Source organism: Leuresthes tenuis, unplaced genomic scaffold (assembly GCF_036924035.1).
Source record: "Leuresthes tenuis unplaced genomic scaffold, fLeuTen1.0.hap1 SCAF_15, whole genome shotgun sequence".
NCBI classification, from domain to species: domain Eukaryota; kingdom Metazoa; phylum Chordata; class Actinopteri; order Atheriniformes; family Atherinopsidae; genus Leuresthes; species Leuresthes tenuis.
In genome coordinates, this window is record NW_027325369.1 from 15,752,042 (window position 1) to 15,767,813 (window position 15,772).

At 39.9% G+C, this 15,772-nt stretch overlaps 2 protein-coding genes across 11 annotated transcripts in view; one reads left to right on the plus strand and one right to left on the minus strand.

Annotated features, from left to right (window-relative positions):
- Positions 1–8,676, minus strand: part of syne1b (spectrin repeat containing, nuclear envelope 1b) — an 80,186-nt gene extending 71,510 nt beyond the window's left edge. For 7 of the 10 annotated variants that reach the window (XM_072365602.1, XM_072365605.1, XM_072365604.1 and 4 more), the window contains exon 1: positions 853–1,341. In XM_072365602.1, coding sequence (XP_072221703.1) covers positions 853–928 — 76 coding nt within the window. In that variant the 5' untranslated portion in view covers positions 929–1,341. Of the gene's footprint in view, positions 1–852; positions 1,342–8,552 lie in introns of those variants that run through there. The other 3 variants (XM_072365608.1, XM_072365609.1, XM_072365601.1) reach the window with 2 other exon arrangements.
- Positions 8,677–11,750: 3,074 nt separating this feature from the next.
- On the plus strand, positions 11,751–15,375 carry myct1b (myc target 1b). The gene is made up of 2 exons (XM_072365217.1): positions 11,751–11,895; positions 12,771–15,375. Exons 1-2 carry the CDS (start codon positions 11,835–11,837, stop codon positions 13,271–13,273), a joined length of 564 nt encoding a protein of 187 aa, XP_072221318.1. The 5' UTR covers positions 11,751–11,834; the 3' UTR covers positions 13,274–15,375.
- Positions 15,376–15,772: the final 397 nt, after the last annotated feature.

Below are 15,772 nucleotides of genomic sequence, written 5' to 3' on the forward strand. Positions count from 1 at the left end.
CAAACATTCATAATAACTAAAGCTGTAAGTTATTACCTTCGTTAGAGTTGCCTAGCCAGAAAACTACTTTATTAAAGCCCACACATTACTCTTAATGCTTCCAGGCTGCCAAGTAGCACTGCAGGAGTGCTGCATCATATATGCTAAAATGTACATCTAATGGTTAGACGTGTTCAGAATGATTAACAGAAGATTGCTGGTGCTGGTATTACAGACATTCCTGACAAGTGTTCTAAAAAAAGAGGTCATACAAGGAGATTAGAGAATGAGTGGAAAGAAGATTTCTGCCAACACATCTCACAAACCCCATCTGTGTTCAGCACTAACATACGTGATTGTTTAGTTTGCCCCCAGCCTCTTTGTGGTCTTTTAATACATTCATCAACAATGGCTCATGCATTATGCAGCATGCATAACAAAGCAACACATTTCTTTGCTTTAGTGATGCTGTTGTCATGCTGAAGACTGATTTCTAACACCCTGTCATACATGCTGGTTGGCTAGCACTGCTCACCGCTCAGAGTGGCCATTTTTAATCATCCACCCTCAGAAATATAGACAGCGGTCACGTGTTTAAGGAAGCAATGTGAACACTATACAGGGAGCAAAGACATCATTAACCCAAAGGCAAATGCTTCATCACTGATGCACAGGGGATGCCCACTGAAGCATAGTACAAACCTACAGATGTACACATACATACTAAAACACACACAGATTCAGTACACATATGACTGTTTGTGCGGCGTAACTAGTTCACAGAGCAGGGATTCACCTATGAACCATTAGCATATATTATATCCCATAAAAGGTGCACAGATGTGAGATCAAGGATGCTGCTGCCCTACTTACCACGCAGATACTGAAAAAATCCAGTCACCAGGTTTAAAGAAGTCTTCCTGACAGATACATCCTTATAGTGAGCCATTCTACTCCCCACTCTCCAGCTCTCGCCCTTTGCATTTCATGAGTTCCACGATACATATATGTATGTCTGTTAAAATAAGATCCACAGTGGAAAAGCTGACACAAAAGCACACAGCTGTCCTGTTTCCAACAGGAAACAAAACAGATCTGGCTGCCTGGTTTCCCCGGTGAAAGCAAAAAAGAGCTGCTGGAGGCTGTGATGAAAATGTCCCCTCCTCCCTGACCCTCTCCCACAGTGACAGACACACACACACACACACGCACACACCAACACACACACACACACAGATGGCAAAGCAGAAAACTCTAACAGAGAGGGTGATCTGCAATCCTCTCCTTTCTTCTTCCTGTGTTTTTCCAGTCCAGAGGAGCCATGCCTGTGTGGATGTGCACAGCCCTCGCTGCACTGCCTCGCTGTATCATTGTACCATCTGAGGCTGGAGAGTGCTCAGCGAGGAGTGTGGCTCAACCAATCAGCATGTGGGAGGTGGTGATGTCACAGCCTTGGCTGCATTATCCCGATTTAAGCTTGGTTTGTGTGTGCTTGTGTATGGCTGTGTATTGGCTTGTGTTTGCCTATAAGATCTATCTAATCCTCAGTGAGACTGACACATTTAACAAAACAATGACCAAGAGAAAGAAGCAAAATAATAAACTCATCAAGAAACAAACATATTACTAGGAGGGTGGAGGGGTTATTTGTAAATCAAACAAAGTCTCCACAGACCTATTGATTAAATTGACCAGAACAAAATTCAAACACTGCTACACAAAGCAGTCCCTGGTGCAGCTAATTTTAATAATTAATTCTGAGGCTGGTGGATGACATCTACCACCTGCTCCCTCTCAGTGTCAATGCTATTCTGACGACAAAGCAGACACACCCACAACGGGGTTCCCTTTTTAAATAGAGTATCATGCAATAGCTCTTAAGCACGTCCATATCGTTCATTAAAACCAAGAAATATCATCTAAACTCAGACCAAGTCTGTTTATCTACAGAATTACTACCCAGCTGTTCTCAATATATCACATAGACAATAGAAAGTAAAGAACTTGATGCCTTATCGTCTCCTGCAGAAAAATCCCTTTATTCTTCCAAGACCTCCGGCACACTAAAAGCTTTTCTGATATGCTAAAAATAGGTCTGAGGTTGTCATTCTATTCTTACTGCTCTAAAGACTGCTGGTGGAACTGGCCCAGAAAAGCTGTTAAGTTGAATTTTTTTTCTTCCATTTCATATGAAAACAACAAAGCAAACTGTTACTAGACCCATTAAAAACAAGTTGACAGCTACACAAAACTGACAACAATGAGGAAAGAACAATTAATACTTGCAGTCATCTAAGGTTAGCTAAGCTCCTCAAAATAGGAAAGGTCAAGAACTCATAAAGGTCTGTCAATGAGGACAAATGATTGTAATTCCAATCTTTTAACTTTGTAGTCTGATTATAATCTAATTATTTTTTACCTGTTTAATCTTAACGCATTTTCTTACTCTCAACACCCATTATCATAGAGAATAGAGAATGTACATTGATCAACCACAGCATTAAGAGCATTGATAGGTGAACCATGATCATCCTGTTTCAGTGCAATGCTCGGCTGAGAAACCTTGGTTCCATACAGAGGCATTATAGGTATTCAGCCACTACCGTCTCAGTGATGATTTAAGATGTTGGTTGAAAACTGACTGGCTAAAAGTTAGCTTGAAGTAGAAAAAGCCCCAAAAGGAAGAAGCACAGGTGAGAAGTACAGACAAAGGCTGCACTAGACAATTACACGAGATTCTGCAGTAAGTAGTTTAAATATGACTGTGTAGCTTGGACCAAAACATCCCATCCATGGGCATGTAATCAGTCTACAGTAGATTAAACAGGTGTGGATAGCAGAGATTCTCTGCAGTCTCTCAATACAAGAGGAATTGTATTATATTATATATATTATATTCTTTGACTTTCATGGGGCTTTTTAAAAAAATAACGATTAATTCAGGCACTTGCAAAGTCTGACACACCAAGTCTGCAAGGTCACAAATATTTGGACTGCATGTGGTTGGCCGCAGAGAGATCTGGTCAACCCTTGCAGACTGATGACAAAATTTACATCACACGGGTTTCAAACACAGAAACCACTCATTTCCTTTTAGTCTTACTACAACAAATCAGATTTTTGTTTGCTATGACTTCTGTCCTTTCCACAAGAGGGCAAAGCTTAAGGACCAACACAAACATGAGTCGTTTACACTGCAGGTTGTTGGCAAGAGGCTAGAGAACTGCACTTTAGGTTGAAATGGCTTAAGGAACACAATCTGTGGGATGTACTGGAACACACCCTATGTACAGAATTCACACCCTGCAAATCACAGGACCCAAAGGATCTGCTGCCAATGTTCTAGTGCCAAACAACACTGAACACCCCAAGAGGTGCATTATCCATGCCCCAACAGGTCAGCGGAGGGAGGATTTACATAATACTAGACATATGCTTTTCATTTTCAGTCTGATGTTTTCTAAATTGTATAGTCTTCTAGACACTAGAATTAACAAGTCTAATCTATGCATCCATCTATACCTCCATCTTTATACCACTTTAATATTGACCTTGAGCTTATACCCAATAATACTGGAAAAGAGGCAGAGTATCAGCCACCAACCAATCACAGGACTAACACAGACAGACAACCATGCATGCTTACTTACACTAACAGCCTATAAAGAATCACAGTTAAGCCTATCATGCGTGTCTTTGGACTGTGGGAGGACCCAGCACAGGGAGAAAACAGAGTACTGAAGCAGGGTTGTAACTTGGAGCTCTCTTGCTGTGAAGCAATTGTACTTACAACTGCACCACTGTGCTGTCGTCAAAACAATGTGTCGGCATATGTGCTGCAAGATTATTCTTACAATACATTCATTTCATGTTCATATTTACAAAGGTTTCATAGTGTTTATAGAGTTCTTCTTACGACAGCATTTCACAGGGAAAACAGTGGCATAGTAGAGAACTGTAGATTTGGTTTGCTGCTTGATTTAGAAAAATCAACCTTGCTCTTTATTGGAAAATATTTCCTTTTAATTTCCCTGTTAACCCAAGAAAAATCTTTAGCTGTAAGTTAGATGAAATAAAAAGGACAAAACTGGAAATGAAAGGCAACATTGTACATATGAGCTTCATAGACCTCAAGCAAGCTGGACAAGGAGAATTTCTGTCAAAGTACGAAAATCTCATGCCATTTAAATTGGCCCCTACATCACTAAAAAATAAGTAAACTTGTTTAAAAATTATTCTAGTGCTGAATCTAGTGCCAACACTTGGAGTTTTAAGACATTTTTAAGACAATTTGGAAATAAAAAAAATAATGCATGACAATAAAAAAAAGCTAATTTGTTCATAATAATAATAATAATTCATAATAAAACTTTATAACAGTTTCTCATACAGGAGTTGTCCAATGTCCTGAACTCAATTAAATGTCTCACTTTGTGTAAGAAGCACACAGGTAGGTCAGAATACACCAGTTGTATGTACTTACTTGGACATGAGAGGTATCCTTATGTAAAACACCTTATCATTACATAGTCATTACATTTCAGTCAACTAATTCAATTAGGCCTGATGTAGTACTAGTAGCTAAGTGCCAATTAGAAGTGGACAACCTACGCAACAAACACCACACAACACATCAAACCACTAAAGCACCTGCAATTCACATAAGTAATGAAGTACTTAAGGTGATCTTAGGACAGATGATACCTTTGGCAGTATTGTTCGGTAGGTGCACGGCTTCATTGGCTAGGGATGGTCACCTGGGAGCTCTGTTAAAAGCCCACTCTCTCTGTTTTTCCATTTAGTCTTGAGCAACCATAGCTTAGCTCTGACAGGCTAGCAACAATCAAGCAGAGCAAGAATTGATCGTGCAGCTGGACTGAAGCCAGTCAATTCTGAGATGCTTGACACTGTGTATTTATTACCTGCTGAATGAACAACACTGCAATATGATATTCAAATAATAAAGACAATGAATGACCGTGGGATCACAGAAAAGAAACCGTTTCAATAAATCAACAAGTATCCACAATAATTAATATTACAAACAGTCCGGTGCTTCCTGGCATGATGTGTATTAAGCGCCTTGTCTCCAGCAGCTGTCATCGACACTACAGAGGAAAATAAAGCAAACTCTGAAGTAATAAACTAGATCTTGTCTTACTGCCCCGTGGAGGTATTTACCGAAAAAGGATGATTTTTAAAAAAAGGTTAAGCAAGTTTGTTATCGATTAATATAAAAACATAGCCACACATAATGCTTCCGGATATTGAAATATTAGGTTAATCAGCTTCTCAATAAATTCTTGATTGATTAACCTAGAAAATGAGCTTTACATCCCCAATTAGTTTCCAGTTCAGACAGCAACAGATATTCATCGTTTTTACAGGACACACATAAAATTTCACATATAATTGTTGGAAATAAAAACATATTAATTGTCTCCGAGACATAATTCTGAGAGGAAATTCTTTACAGTTCAAGATCAATCACCACCACAAACCCTTCCATAGCTGTGTTTCATCGTATCCTGTTTGACACAAAGTCTGAGCTAAGGTGTGAACCGCAAGAACCCAGAAAGCCTATAATAAGAGGAACATGCCAGTAGCGCACACTCCCCCAGGGAATGGTGCTCTGAGGGCATTTAAGGCTACAATGTGCTCCTACACTATCATCATAAGGTCCCTCCTGCTCCTCCAACAAGTGTAATTAGTTTCATAGGCCTCTTCGAAATTCAACTTGAGTACATAATATAGACTACTAATCAGTGAGTGTTCACAACATGACAGATTTTGCTGCTGTCAATAATTCATTACCCTGCATGGACTGTTTCTCAAGTCAAAGTGAGCCCACAGTACCTTCTCTCTCCAGGATGCCTTTAATGGCAGGAAGCTGCATTGGATTACCAGAGAAGAAGCCCAGACTACCGCTTGCCATCTACAGATCACCTAAAACCACTGGTACAATAATGTTCTCCAGATGTGAAACCAATTCTAGCTTCTTACATGAAACAAAACAGTGACTCTTTGGCAGTGGTCAGAAGAAGGATGAGGCCAGTTTCACTCAGAAATATTCTGTTGTAAGCTGTACTGAACAGCATGCATCTTACACTATCCTCCGCCTAAGAGGACATAAGACTCTAGCGGACAAACTTTATTTTTGAGGGTAACATTCCACCAAGAGTTAGCAAGAAAAACAGTATATTTATAGCAACTCTCTTTTCATCAGACTGTTTCATCATCAGTTAAAGACTGGACTCATGAAGAAACGGTGCCTCAAAGTATTTAAGCAGAAAATAACTCTTCATAAAATAAAATAAAATCTCCAAAGCTCTACAGAGATAGGCAGCAACCCAGGTCGGTGTTAATAAACACGACAAAACACGAAATCAAAATAAAATATACACATAGATATTTAAAGGAAACTATATATAACATTAACAAAAGGTAAAATAACACAAGTTTAAGACTCCATAAAAGGCTAGATGGAGACAGAATTGGTCAAACACAACAATAACAAACTGACATCCCTGATTCTGATATATTCAAAACTTGTTTGAATTCATTTAATGAAACCAGTTCCTTAAGATTTAGATGACTTTGCAGTTTATTCCAAGCAGAGGCTTGCTTTCCGAGTTCAGTACAGGCAATGGGAACAGATAACAGGAGCAGTTCATTCAAACAAAGAGTGTAAGTTCCAGTACTTTTTTGATGGATATAAGTCTGTAGATAACTTAAGAGAAGAGCAAGAATACATTTATAAATAAGAATATTCCAATGTTTAAGTCTGCGAGGGGACAAAGAAAACCATCCAACCCGAGCATACAATGTGCAGATGGTATCCAGAGCATGTAAGCACTGCAAAGATGCATGCATACAAAGGAAATAACCACCGGTTATTGCTATGACTGCAGATACAGCTTTGTTATGTTTGTGTTTGTTGGATTCAGTTTCCAACCAGGCTTGGTAACAGATAACGTGCTGAAACACACCATCTGATATAACTTCAAGTCACTTGCAGTGGGTTGTAAAACAGCCAGGATGACAGCTTGTCATAAGCCAACTTACGAACATACAAAATCTACTCATTCATCAATGTCCTGTTGAAGCCCTGATGGTCAGAGGCCTTCAGGAACTCCTTCTTGTTCAGCGTCTGATATGGTTGGATGGTTCTATGAGAGACAGTTATTTTTTCAGAGTTCACTCAGCAGTTGCAGAACCCCAGGAAAAGAGGCACAGAGTAAGAGGTGGAGTGAAAGACTGCTCACTTCCTCGTTACCCAACCCTAAAACAGGCTAATTGAGGAGTGTTTAAGAGTGTTTAAGTTTAAGAAAAGACCTCAGGAAGGGATGTCTCCTTTAATTCACTTATGAGCGAGCCAGTATGTTCCTCCTGGCAACGTCTGAGACAACATGACAATTTCAGAATGTGAAGACACATATGGTGGGTCTTCGTGACACACCTCAACATCATTATGCTAAAATTTATATCAAAATAAAACTTATGAAACTAGCCTTGCAGGCACAGGAAACACAGTCTCTCTACAGCAGGATCTGGGCGGAACTGGCATAACCACAGAAAAATGTTTCATAACGGTAGCTATGGTAACATGCTTCTGAATGTTAAATTCTCGAGTATTCTATCCATTAAAGAATACATTAAATGAGCATAAGATTCCAGAAATAACCAGGTTTGTGTGCTAATAGACGTGGCATAATGCCCTTGTAATAAAGGGGGGACACCAACAAAAAGGGACTCCTGCTATCGATTTTTCTCTTGCCAAGGGCACCAATGGTGTCAGGTTATAGTCTCGTTCAGTGCATTGTCTGTGCATTCATGAAGCCACACTTGTGATGACTCTGTATCTTGTATCCAGTCTCAGTACAAATTAAATGTTCCTCGTGATCATTGGTCGTCTCAAAGAACAAACAAATTCAAAATACTAAAGATAAGAATTTCATCGTGTGAAAGTGAATTCCGTTTTGCTTTAAATTTGGCATACTGATCGCCACAGAAAAAATCATGTGTTAAGATCAGGACTTTCTTAACATCTACTGAGTAAATTACATCTTAGTTATTCAGCCTAGGCCACCAAACAATGTAGTATGTCTTTTTGTAGTTTGGTCACAAGATATTACAGGGGAGAGAACATAAGTTTCCTTATTATTTCAAATAAGATTATAGGCTATCTTAGAAAAAAAACACCTGGCTATAAAAGAGATACAGGATGTGCACTTTAAATCAAGTTATCGAAATATGTGAATCAATTATGCTTTTCATGGCTAAAAGTGTTTGAGAACAGCACTTAACTATGTAATGCCAGACAGCAATTTTTCCAGAATTTCATTACGTTTTAAGTGTTTGCGGGCTAAAAAAAAAAAAGAGGCGCCAGAATTTGTATGTCAGCCAGTGTCTATGTATGCATGTGAGCAAAAGCATCTTGACTTGCAAATGTTGGCAAACTTCAGACGGGCATGAAGCCAGGTCTTGAATCAGCACAATGTTACCGTGCAGCAGCACAGGAGGAGAGGATGCTTAGCTCTTAGGCCACGAAAGAAAAAAAGAGTGACACTCACCCTGCAGTTTCTGCATCACATTAGCTATGTCCACGGACCCTCGACCAAAGTGCCTTGGAGAAGCCATGTCGTCCCGCTGCAGTTGTATCACAAGGTGGGTCACTGATGTTGAGAGCAAGAGAGCCTTCACAACTGTCTCGAGTGGGACATCCCTTCTGCTCCTCCCTCCCTCCCTCCCTCTGCCTCTTTTAGTTTCACTGCAGGACCAAGTCCAATTGAATATCAGGTTTCATGCAGGTACAAGCAGGTTTACTGTCCAATAGCGGCACTTCTTCTATTCATATGCTGCAAAAGAGAGACAGGGTTACACCTCAAGCTGCTATTCCAGACATCTCTGTTTTGTTTTCTTAAAGTCAACTTGTAGGAATTTAACAGCTCAATTCTTCCATCAAAATTATCCTAGTAAACATTGTTCCTGATTGCGATTGGGAATGCTATTAGGGACACCTGTGCTTTTCATAGCACAGCCATACGAAGACCACAAAGACTACAGAATAAGTAAATGGTACAAGGCAGCTTAAGTTTTCACATACATATAGTTAATTATGTGACGTCACTACAGACTGAGAATAACCTCAACTGGTCATGTATACACACTTTGCTTTTGACTTAATTTGGTAGCGAACAGGAATTGGCAGGAAGTCACACATACAATTACAGACAAAAAGCCCCAAAGTGATGACCAAGCTGTACATGAGGAAACACAACACGCACTTATATTAACAGCAAAGTGACAAGCATACAGTGTATACCGAGAAAAACGGTTATATTTTGCTGTTTGCTGGACAGATGCTGAGTAAGTTAATTATTGGGTATCATTTGTTAAAGAAAGGTAGGCACCTGCAGAGTCGTTTGAATGGCGGTGTGGTGTCACTGCAGCCTGTTAGAAGGGACAGGAAGTTACTACACCACCGCAAAAACCGGCAAAATATAGCATGAAAGCATCCACTCCCCAAATAAAGGTTAACGCTTCATGAACAGTATTCTATCAGCGCCACACAAGCAAACACACTATCAGCTAAATGCAGTATACGTCGTCATTTCATCTTACCGCTTTGCGAAGTGCGGAGCATGATAACTTCACAGAGGAAGTGTGAGTGTGTGTGTGCGTATGTTGCCTGGTTGCCAATGGTAACGTTGAGAATGAAGCATTGCGTACCGCATCAGTCCGACAACTTCTGCAACCGTACGAGGCGGAGTGGCAGCAGCACGCTGCTGGCAGGAGGAGCGATCTGAAATGAGTGGCCTGGTTCCTGTTCCTCTTAATTTATGCTGACAAAAGGCTTCATTCTTTGACTGAAAGGAGAGGAATCCCGGGTATCCCCTCACCGCCCTCATTCACTCCCTGATGCTGCTGGATTCTTCCCAGGGAAGTTTATTGCAAATCAAAAGTTTTCTGATACTTTCAGGTTTTTCGTATTTTGTTGTTTTAGACCACGAACTGCTGAAAAATATGTATAGTCCGTGTTTCAGTTCTTCTTTCGTTTCTTTTTTAATCATACACCAGTCACCAAAAGTGACAGAGCGATTGTTATGTGTCTGAGGGTTAGGGTCAGTGTCAGTGGTCCGCGAGTCTATATAAAATGTCACACTACTGATGGTGTAAATCTGAGTTCAATCCTAGCCACAAGACTGAGAGAATTATCCATATCCCTGTGAATGGGATTGTGATATGGCAATTGCATGCATGTGGAAGGATATAATAAAGTTGCAAGTCACAAGTATGCACTGAAGATGCCCAAAATCACAGTACCCTCCATCACTCTAAAATGGTTTGGAGGTTTTCAGCCATCGACACACCTTCTAGATCTGGCTGCCAAGGTAAAATGAGTAATCACTGATGGACGAACTTGATCAGACAGTTAAAAAAAAACATCTGACACTATGAGCGAGATCCAGACTTCCATCTAAACAGGAAAAAACTTTATAAATTTTTATAACTGTGAGATGATCGTATTATGTTTTAGGTGAAATTGATGCAGCATAATAAATTGTATTTAATTCTCAGCGACTTGCACTGACTCTAACAAAGCCCACTATTGTCCACATTCCAATCTTTGCTCTTGTAATAATTCAACCTATGGCCTCTTTTTCTGTAAAAAGGAGCTGAGTCCTCACAATGGAACCCAGAACTTTGTGTCTCCACAACTTGGGTAAGGACATACGGTACATCCAACCAACTACTCAGTTTAAAGTTCATGCCCGTTGCTCCTTGAATTCAGTTCATGTAACAAATCAAAAATAAAGATTTGTGAATGATTCAGATAAAGTCCTGAATAATGTTTCAAAACTAAAATTCATCTGTGCTCCACATTCCTGTATAATTGTCACATTTATATTGTCCCACAGAAGACATCAACAGCTTAAGCCTATCAAGCCTCCATGTCAGTGCAAAGTATACTGTATGTCTTGCATTATTTTTTCCACAAGCTATAAATATCATTTTGAGCCATGGATACTTTGAAGTTCTCAGAACTGCAGTTTCATTTTAAGCACTTCATCGCCACCTGCTGGACTTCTCTGTGACACGACTGTCTTAACATCCTGAGTCAACGTTAAATCTCATGAAACTAGACAAGTGTGTTGGTTTGCTGGAGTGAAAAGAAATTCTAAAATATCCCTGCTTTAATTGAAAAGCATAATACATGTAAATAAGCACATTTACAGGTAGAGAATAGCTGTTGTAAGCAGCTGCTGAGCTGCAGAGGGTTGATTTGTGGTGCTGTCAGCCTGAGAGCAAGGAGTGAAGTGGGAACACAGCAACAATGGAAGGAAATCCCCGTAGAGATTTGATACCCTGCAGACTCTGGAGTGGATAGTCAGAGTTTTATGGGTTTGCTTATCCAGAATGTTGACATTTGAAAATTTTCCAAGACTTTTTACATCAGAAGGCTGTATTTTTAATGGGTCTCTTTGTTTGACCAAAAATCCCACGAAGAATGTGTGTATTCTGTGTCTTGTGATCATAAGTCTTTCACAAAGACGAAGGTAACTTGTCGTGCTTTATGAGCACGATGCCAATAGGTCCTTTGTTAAAAGGTATTGATCCTACGGAAATGATGCAAAAGGAAACAACCCTGTTTCCCAGTGTTATGTCCCACACAGATAAGCAGTGCATTTGCTAATTTTAAAGCCAGAAAGGGAAGGAAGCATGACAGCAAGTTTTCCGCTGTTGCGAACACTGTAGGGATAGAAAAGCAAAAATCCTGTCTTGGAAAAAGCTTAGTGTTTGCATGCCTGTGCGAGTCAGTGCGGAATATAACACCAGCTGATGGTGGAAAAATGGCACAAAATGAAACACATCCCCTTTTGGACATCTCTTTCGAAAAACCGATTAATCTTGGTAAGTGCATCTTTCTTTCTTTCCTCTAAAGATTGTTATACATTTCCAAAAGTAGAAGCATTGACCTTAGGGGTGGAGAGAAAAGAAAGAAAGACATTGCATTTTGAAATTGGATTACTAAGAAACCACAGTATGGGAAAGGTCACCAAATAAGCTAAAAATAGTGAATAGCATTGGAAGAAAACTAATTTCTGCTGCAAATTGTAAGCCATTGTGCCACATTTAGACATGTTTCTATACAGTCTCCAGGGTTAGAACAGGTAATGTAATTGGAATACATTTCAAGGAAACACTTTAGTTCTTTTAAAGATTCGAATGCTTGCATTTGTCAATACCATTCATTAAGTCAAAGTTTGTCAAGTTCGTCAAAGCTACGGGAAAGTGCTGCAGAATACAATAAACTTCCGCTTTTCCTGAGAAACCAGGAAAATTTTGGAACTGTTATCCATTTACAGTAAATGATGGCTTAAGAATTAGAATTTCAATGAAATGATAAGAGCCAGAGTCATGTTTTAGTGTGTTGCATTGATAACAGTCAGGTTGTTCATAGCCAGTAAACCCACACACTGGGTGTGATGTAAGATTTTATGTAACATTGCACCTAGTCAAGAGGTTTATAGCAACAATAAATCAATACACCAACACAGATGTGTTTTCCTTAAATAAATCTGGCCACGATTGAATTTATACTTCTTGTCTATGTGACTGAGATTTTATTTCTGATATGAAATGCAGTTAAAACCACCATCTGAGGAAATAATTTCCCCATTTTTAGAACAGCACAATAGAACCCTCCTCCCACGCTTCTAAGCATTTCCATTTGATCCGTCTCTACTTCCCCTTCTGAGACTCCGTATTGATTTTTCTTTTTCCAGGTGATATGATTCTAGCCTTCTGTTTATCTGTGCTTGTGGGCCTGCTGCTGGGTGCTTTGATCTATGTCCTGTTGACCTGGGCATCCAGGCGCCGGGCTACAGCTAGGATCACCAGGCGCTCCAAAAAGAAATCTGCCACTTCGCATTCATGCGACCCCATGAGCAGCCAGCTGGGCCTTTACAGAAGCACTTTTCTGAATGTCTACAGACAACCCTCTCTCGAACCAGTGGGTCCTCTGGGGAGTAAACCATGCGCAGAGACATCCACCTTTCGACCACTGGCCAAGAAGAGCAGGCCTGGACTGGATATGGCAGATGACACCCAGGTAACCATGTCAGAGGACACAATGGCTTCGAACTCATCCGACTCAGAATCCCTTGTGTTGAACAAGAGACATTCCTTCTGGTTGGGCAGCAACGGGCTTAAAGGATTCCTCCCCTCACAGACGCCCCCTCCTGCATATGACAGCGTCATCCATGCCTTCGAGGAGACTTGCACTTGAAACTGTCGGCCTCAGAACAAACACTGAAACGGGACAAACGTCTGGGATTACAGTGGACTTCCCAGCTTTGTACTGGTCTTTACAAGAGCAGCCTCTGCATTTTGAGACATTGGTCAGTTTGATGCACTCTCATCTGAATCTGATGCTTTCACAGACATGAAGCCTATGCTTGGCTTTACCTTATGAGACATGAAGAGTTGTAGCTTTCATAATCAGTTCAGTTGCCTGTAACTCTCTCAATTTATTGCTAATTTGAATTCTTGTCTTTGAAAAAATGCCATAAAATAACAACAACACAGTTTCTCAGGGCCCTTCTGTAATTGTCTTGTTTCATTTTCCAAATCCAAAATATAACATTTAGGATTCCAACTTAGTTTTTGAAAATGTTGGGATGCTGTCTGAAGCCATCCATCCATCCATTTTCTATGCCCCCTTAATCCAAATCAGGGTTGCAGGGAGGCCACAGCCTATCGCAGTTGCAATAGGGCGAAAGGTGGCGTACACCAGTCTCATAGGGCCACACAGGGATAAAGGAGACAACAACCGCTCACACTCACTCCTAGGGACAATTTAGATTCACTAATTTACCTAACATGCATGTTTTTGGACAATGGGAAGAAGGCTGGAACTGCTGTGTGAATATTTTCTTTTAATCACACTTGAATAAAGTTGGGACAAGGGCAAAGCTGTGTATTGCCTATTGGAACCACTCGTAATCAGCTGGGTGTGTTGGCAAAATGACTGGTAATGGTGTAATATTTTAAAGTAAGCCTTTGGAAACTGAGGAGACCATTTACTGTTGTTTATGAAATATTCCTCCATTCTTGTTTGATTTATATTTTAGCCCCTCAACAGTTTTTGGTTTACTCCTTTTTCATAGTTCTTGTTTTATAATGCAGAAACATTTTTAATGGGTCTGTAATGACTGGTCTGTACTGCAGGTACACCAGTTTAGAGTCTTTCAGAGTGGAGCCATGTCGTAATACGAGCAGAATGTGATTTGGCATTGTCTTGCTGAAAGAAGCAAATGCTTCATGTGGATGATGACGTGCTGGATGGTCCCTCTCATCTTCAGTCAGGAGGATGAAGTGTCCATGATTTCCAAAAAGAATTTCCACTTCGTCTCAGTCCATCTTAAATAGGCTCAGGCCCAGCAACAGCATTTGTGTTTATTGTTAAGATATATATATTTTTTTGACGTGGTAAAGTTTGTATTTATGGATGCAATGATGATCTGTGTTCACTGACAGTTACAGTACACAAAGAACCAGTAAATGAATAGGAGTTAACCAGGTGAGTGTCGTCACATCTAAAATCCGCCCATAGTTACAAGTGTGAGAACTTCATCATTCAGATGTTTTGTGCTGCGACCACAAACGTATGTGGCCTGCAGCCTGAGAAGATTGATTCTCATGTGATTGTGATCTCGCAAATCTCATGTAGATGCAGGTGCCTGGTTAGTTAAGGATGTATTTCTCAGTATGTCAAAAGAATTGTCCCAAATAGCATAGTTTTCAGTATTTTGGTTAGATCATGTAGATGTTTATCAGCAGCCAATTAGATTAGCCAAGCATTTTGATTTTCAAAAGTCATCCTCAACCCATGTAGAGATTTCCACACCAAAATTGTGCCTACTTTTGATACAATGTTACCTGAGAGCCCCAAGAATAATGCCATTCAAAATACTGTATTCGTCCTTGTCCTGTGCATGTTGAGATTTCTCTGGATACTCTGAATATTTTAATAATGTTATGATAAATCCTCAAATCCTTTGCAGCTTTATGTTTGAAATGTTATTCTTAGATAATTTACAATTTGTGCATGTCCCAAATGGATTTGTGAACCACTCCTCATCTTTACTTGATGGAGACTGATCCTCTATTAGATTAAATGATCTGTGTGTACACAATCCTGCCACTGTCCTGTTACCAGTTAAAGCAAATTAGTTTGGAAATGTTCACTGGGTGTTTGATGTAGGTTTTGCTCTGAGTGTGTGGTAGATAGTTATATTAACTAATAGCACAATACAGAAATGGAAATCTTCTGAACTTGTTTGTGATTTGTTTAAAGATGAAAAACTGAATTAAATCACATTTACCTAATATGTGTAACTGTGCTGTTGCTTTAGAGCGTAGTGGCATATGCAAATTAAGGAGAAACACAGTCATATTATTACTACTGCAAGCTAGGGCCAGAAGGCACATGACACCACACATCACACGGTTCATTATATCACATCATATCAAGGTCTTTTGTAAAGAATGTCAATCTAACTAACATTGCTAAGATTGGGTGCGCCGTGGGAGGTTGCCATTATTACAGAATTACCCTTTTGAGGTGCTAGTAAATCTGGTATTGAGAGGCTCATCGCCTCCAGACCACACTCAGTGGCAGAATACATATAAAAGCATATCTCAAACTGCTCATAATTATCTTTAGGTGGTTGACAACAAAGCTGCCGGTGCTGCCGTTCTATTTGTTAAAATCTGTGGTTTATTT

Bases quoted from the DNA above. Each gene is read 5' to 3' on its own strand.
- myct1b (XM_072365217.1), top strand. From the start codon at position 11,835: ATGGCACAAAATGAAACACATCCCCTTTTGGACATCTCTTTCGAAAAA. The intron at 11,896-12,770 runs GTAAGTGCATCT...TTCTTTTTCCAG, and splicing joins CGAAAAACCGATTAATCTTG to GTGATATGATTCTAGCCTTC.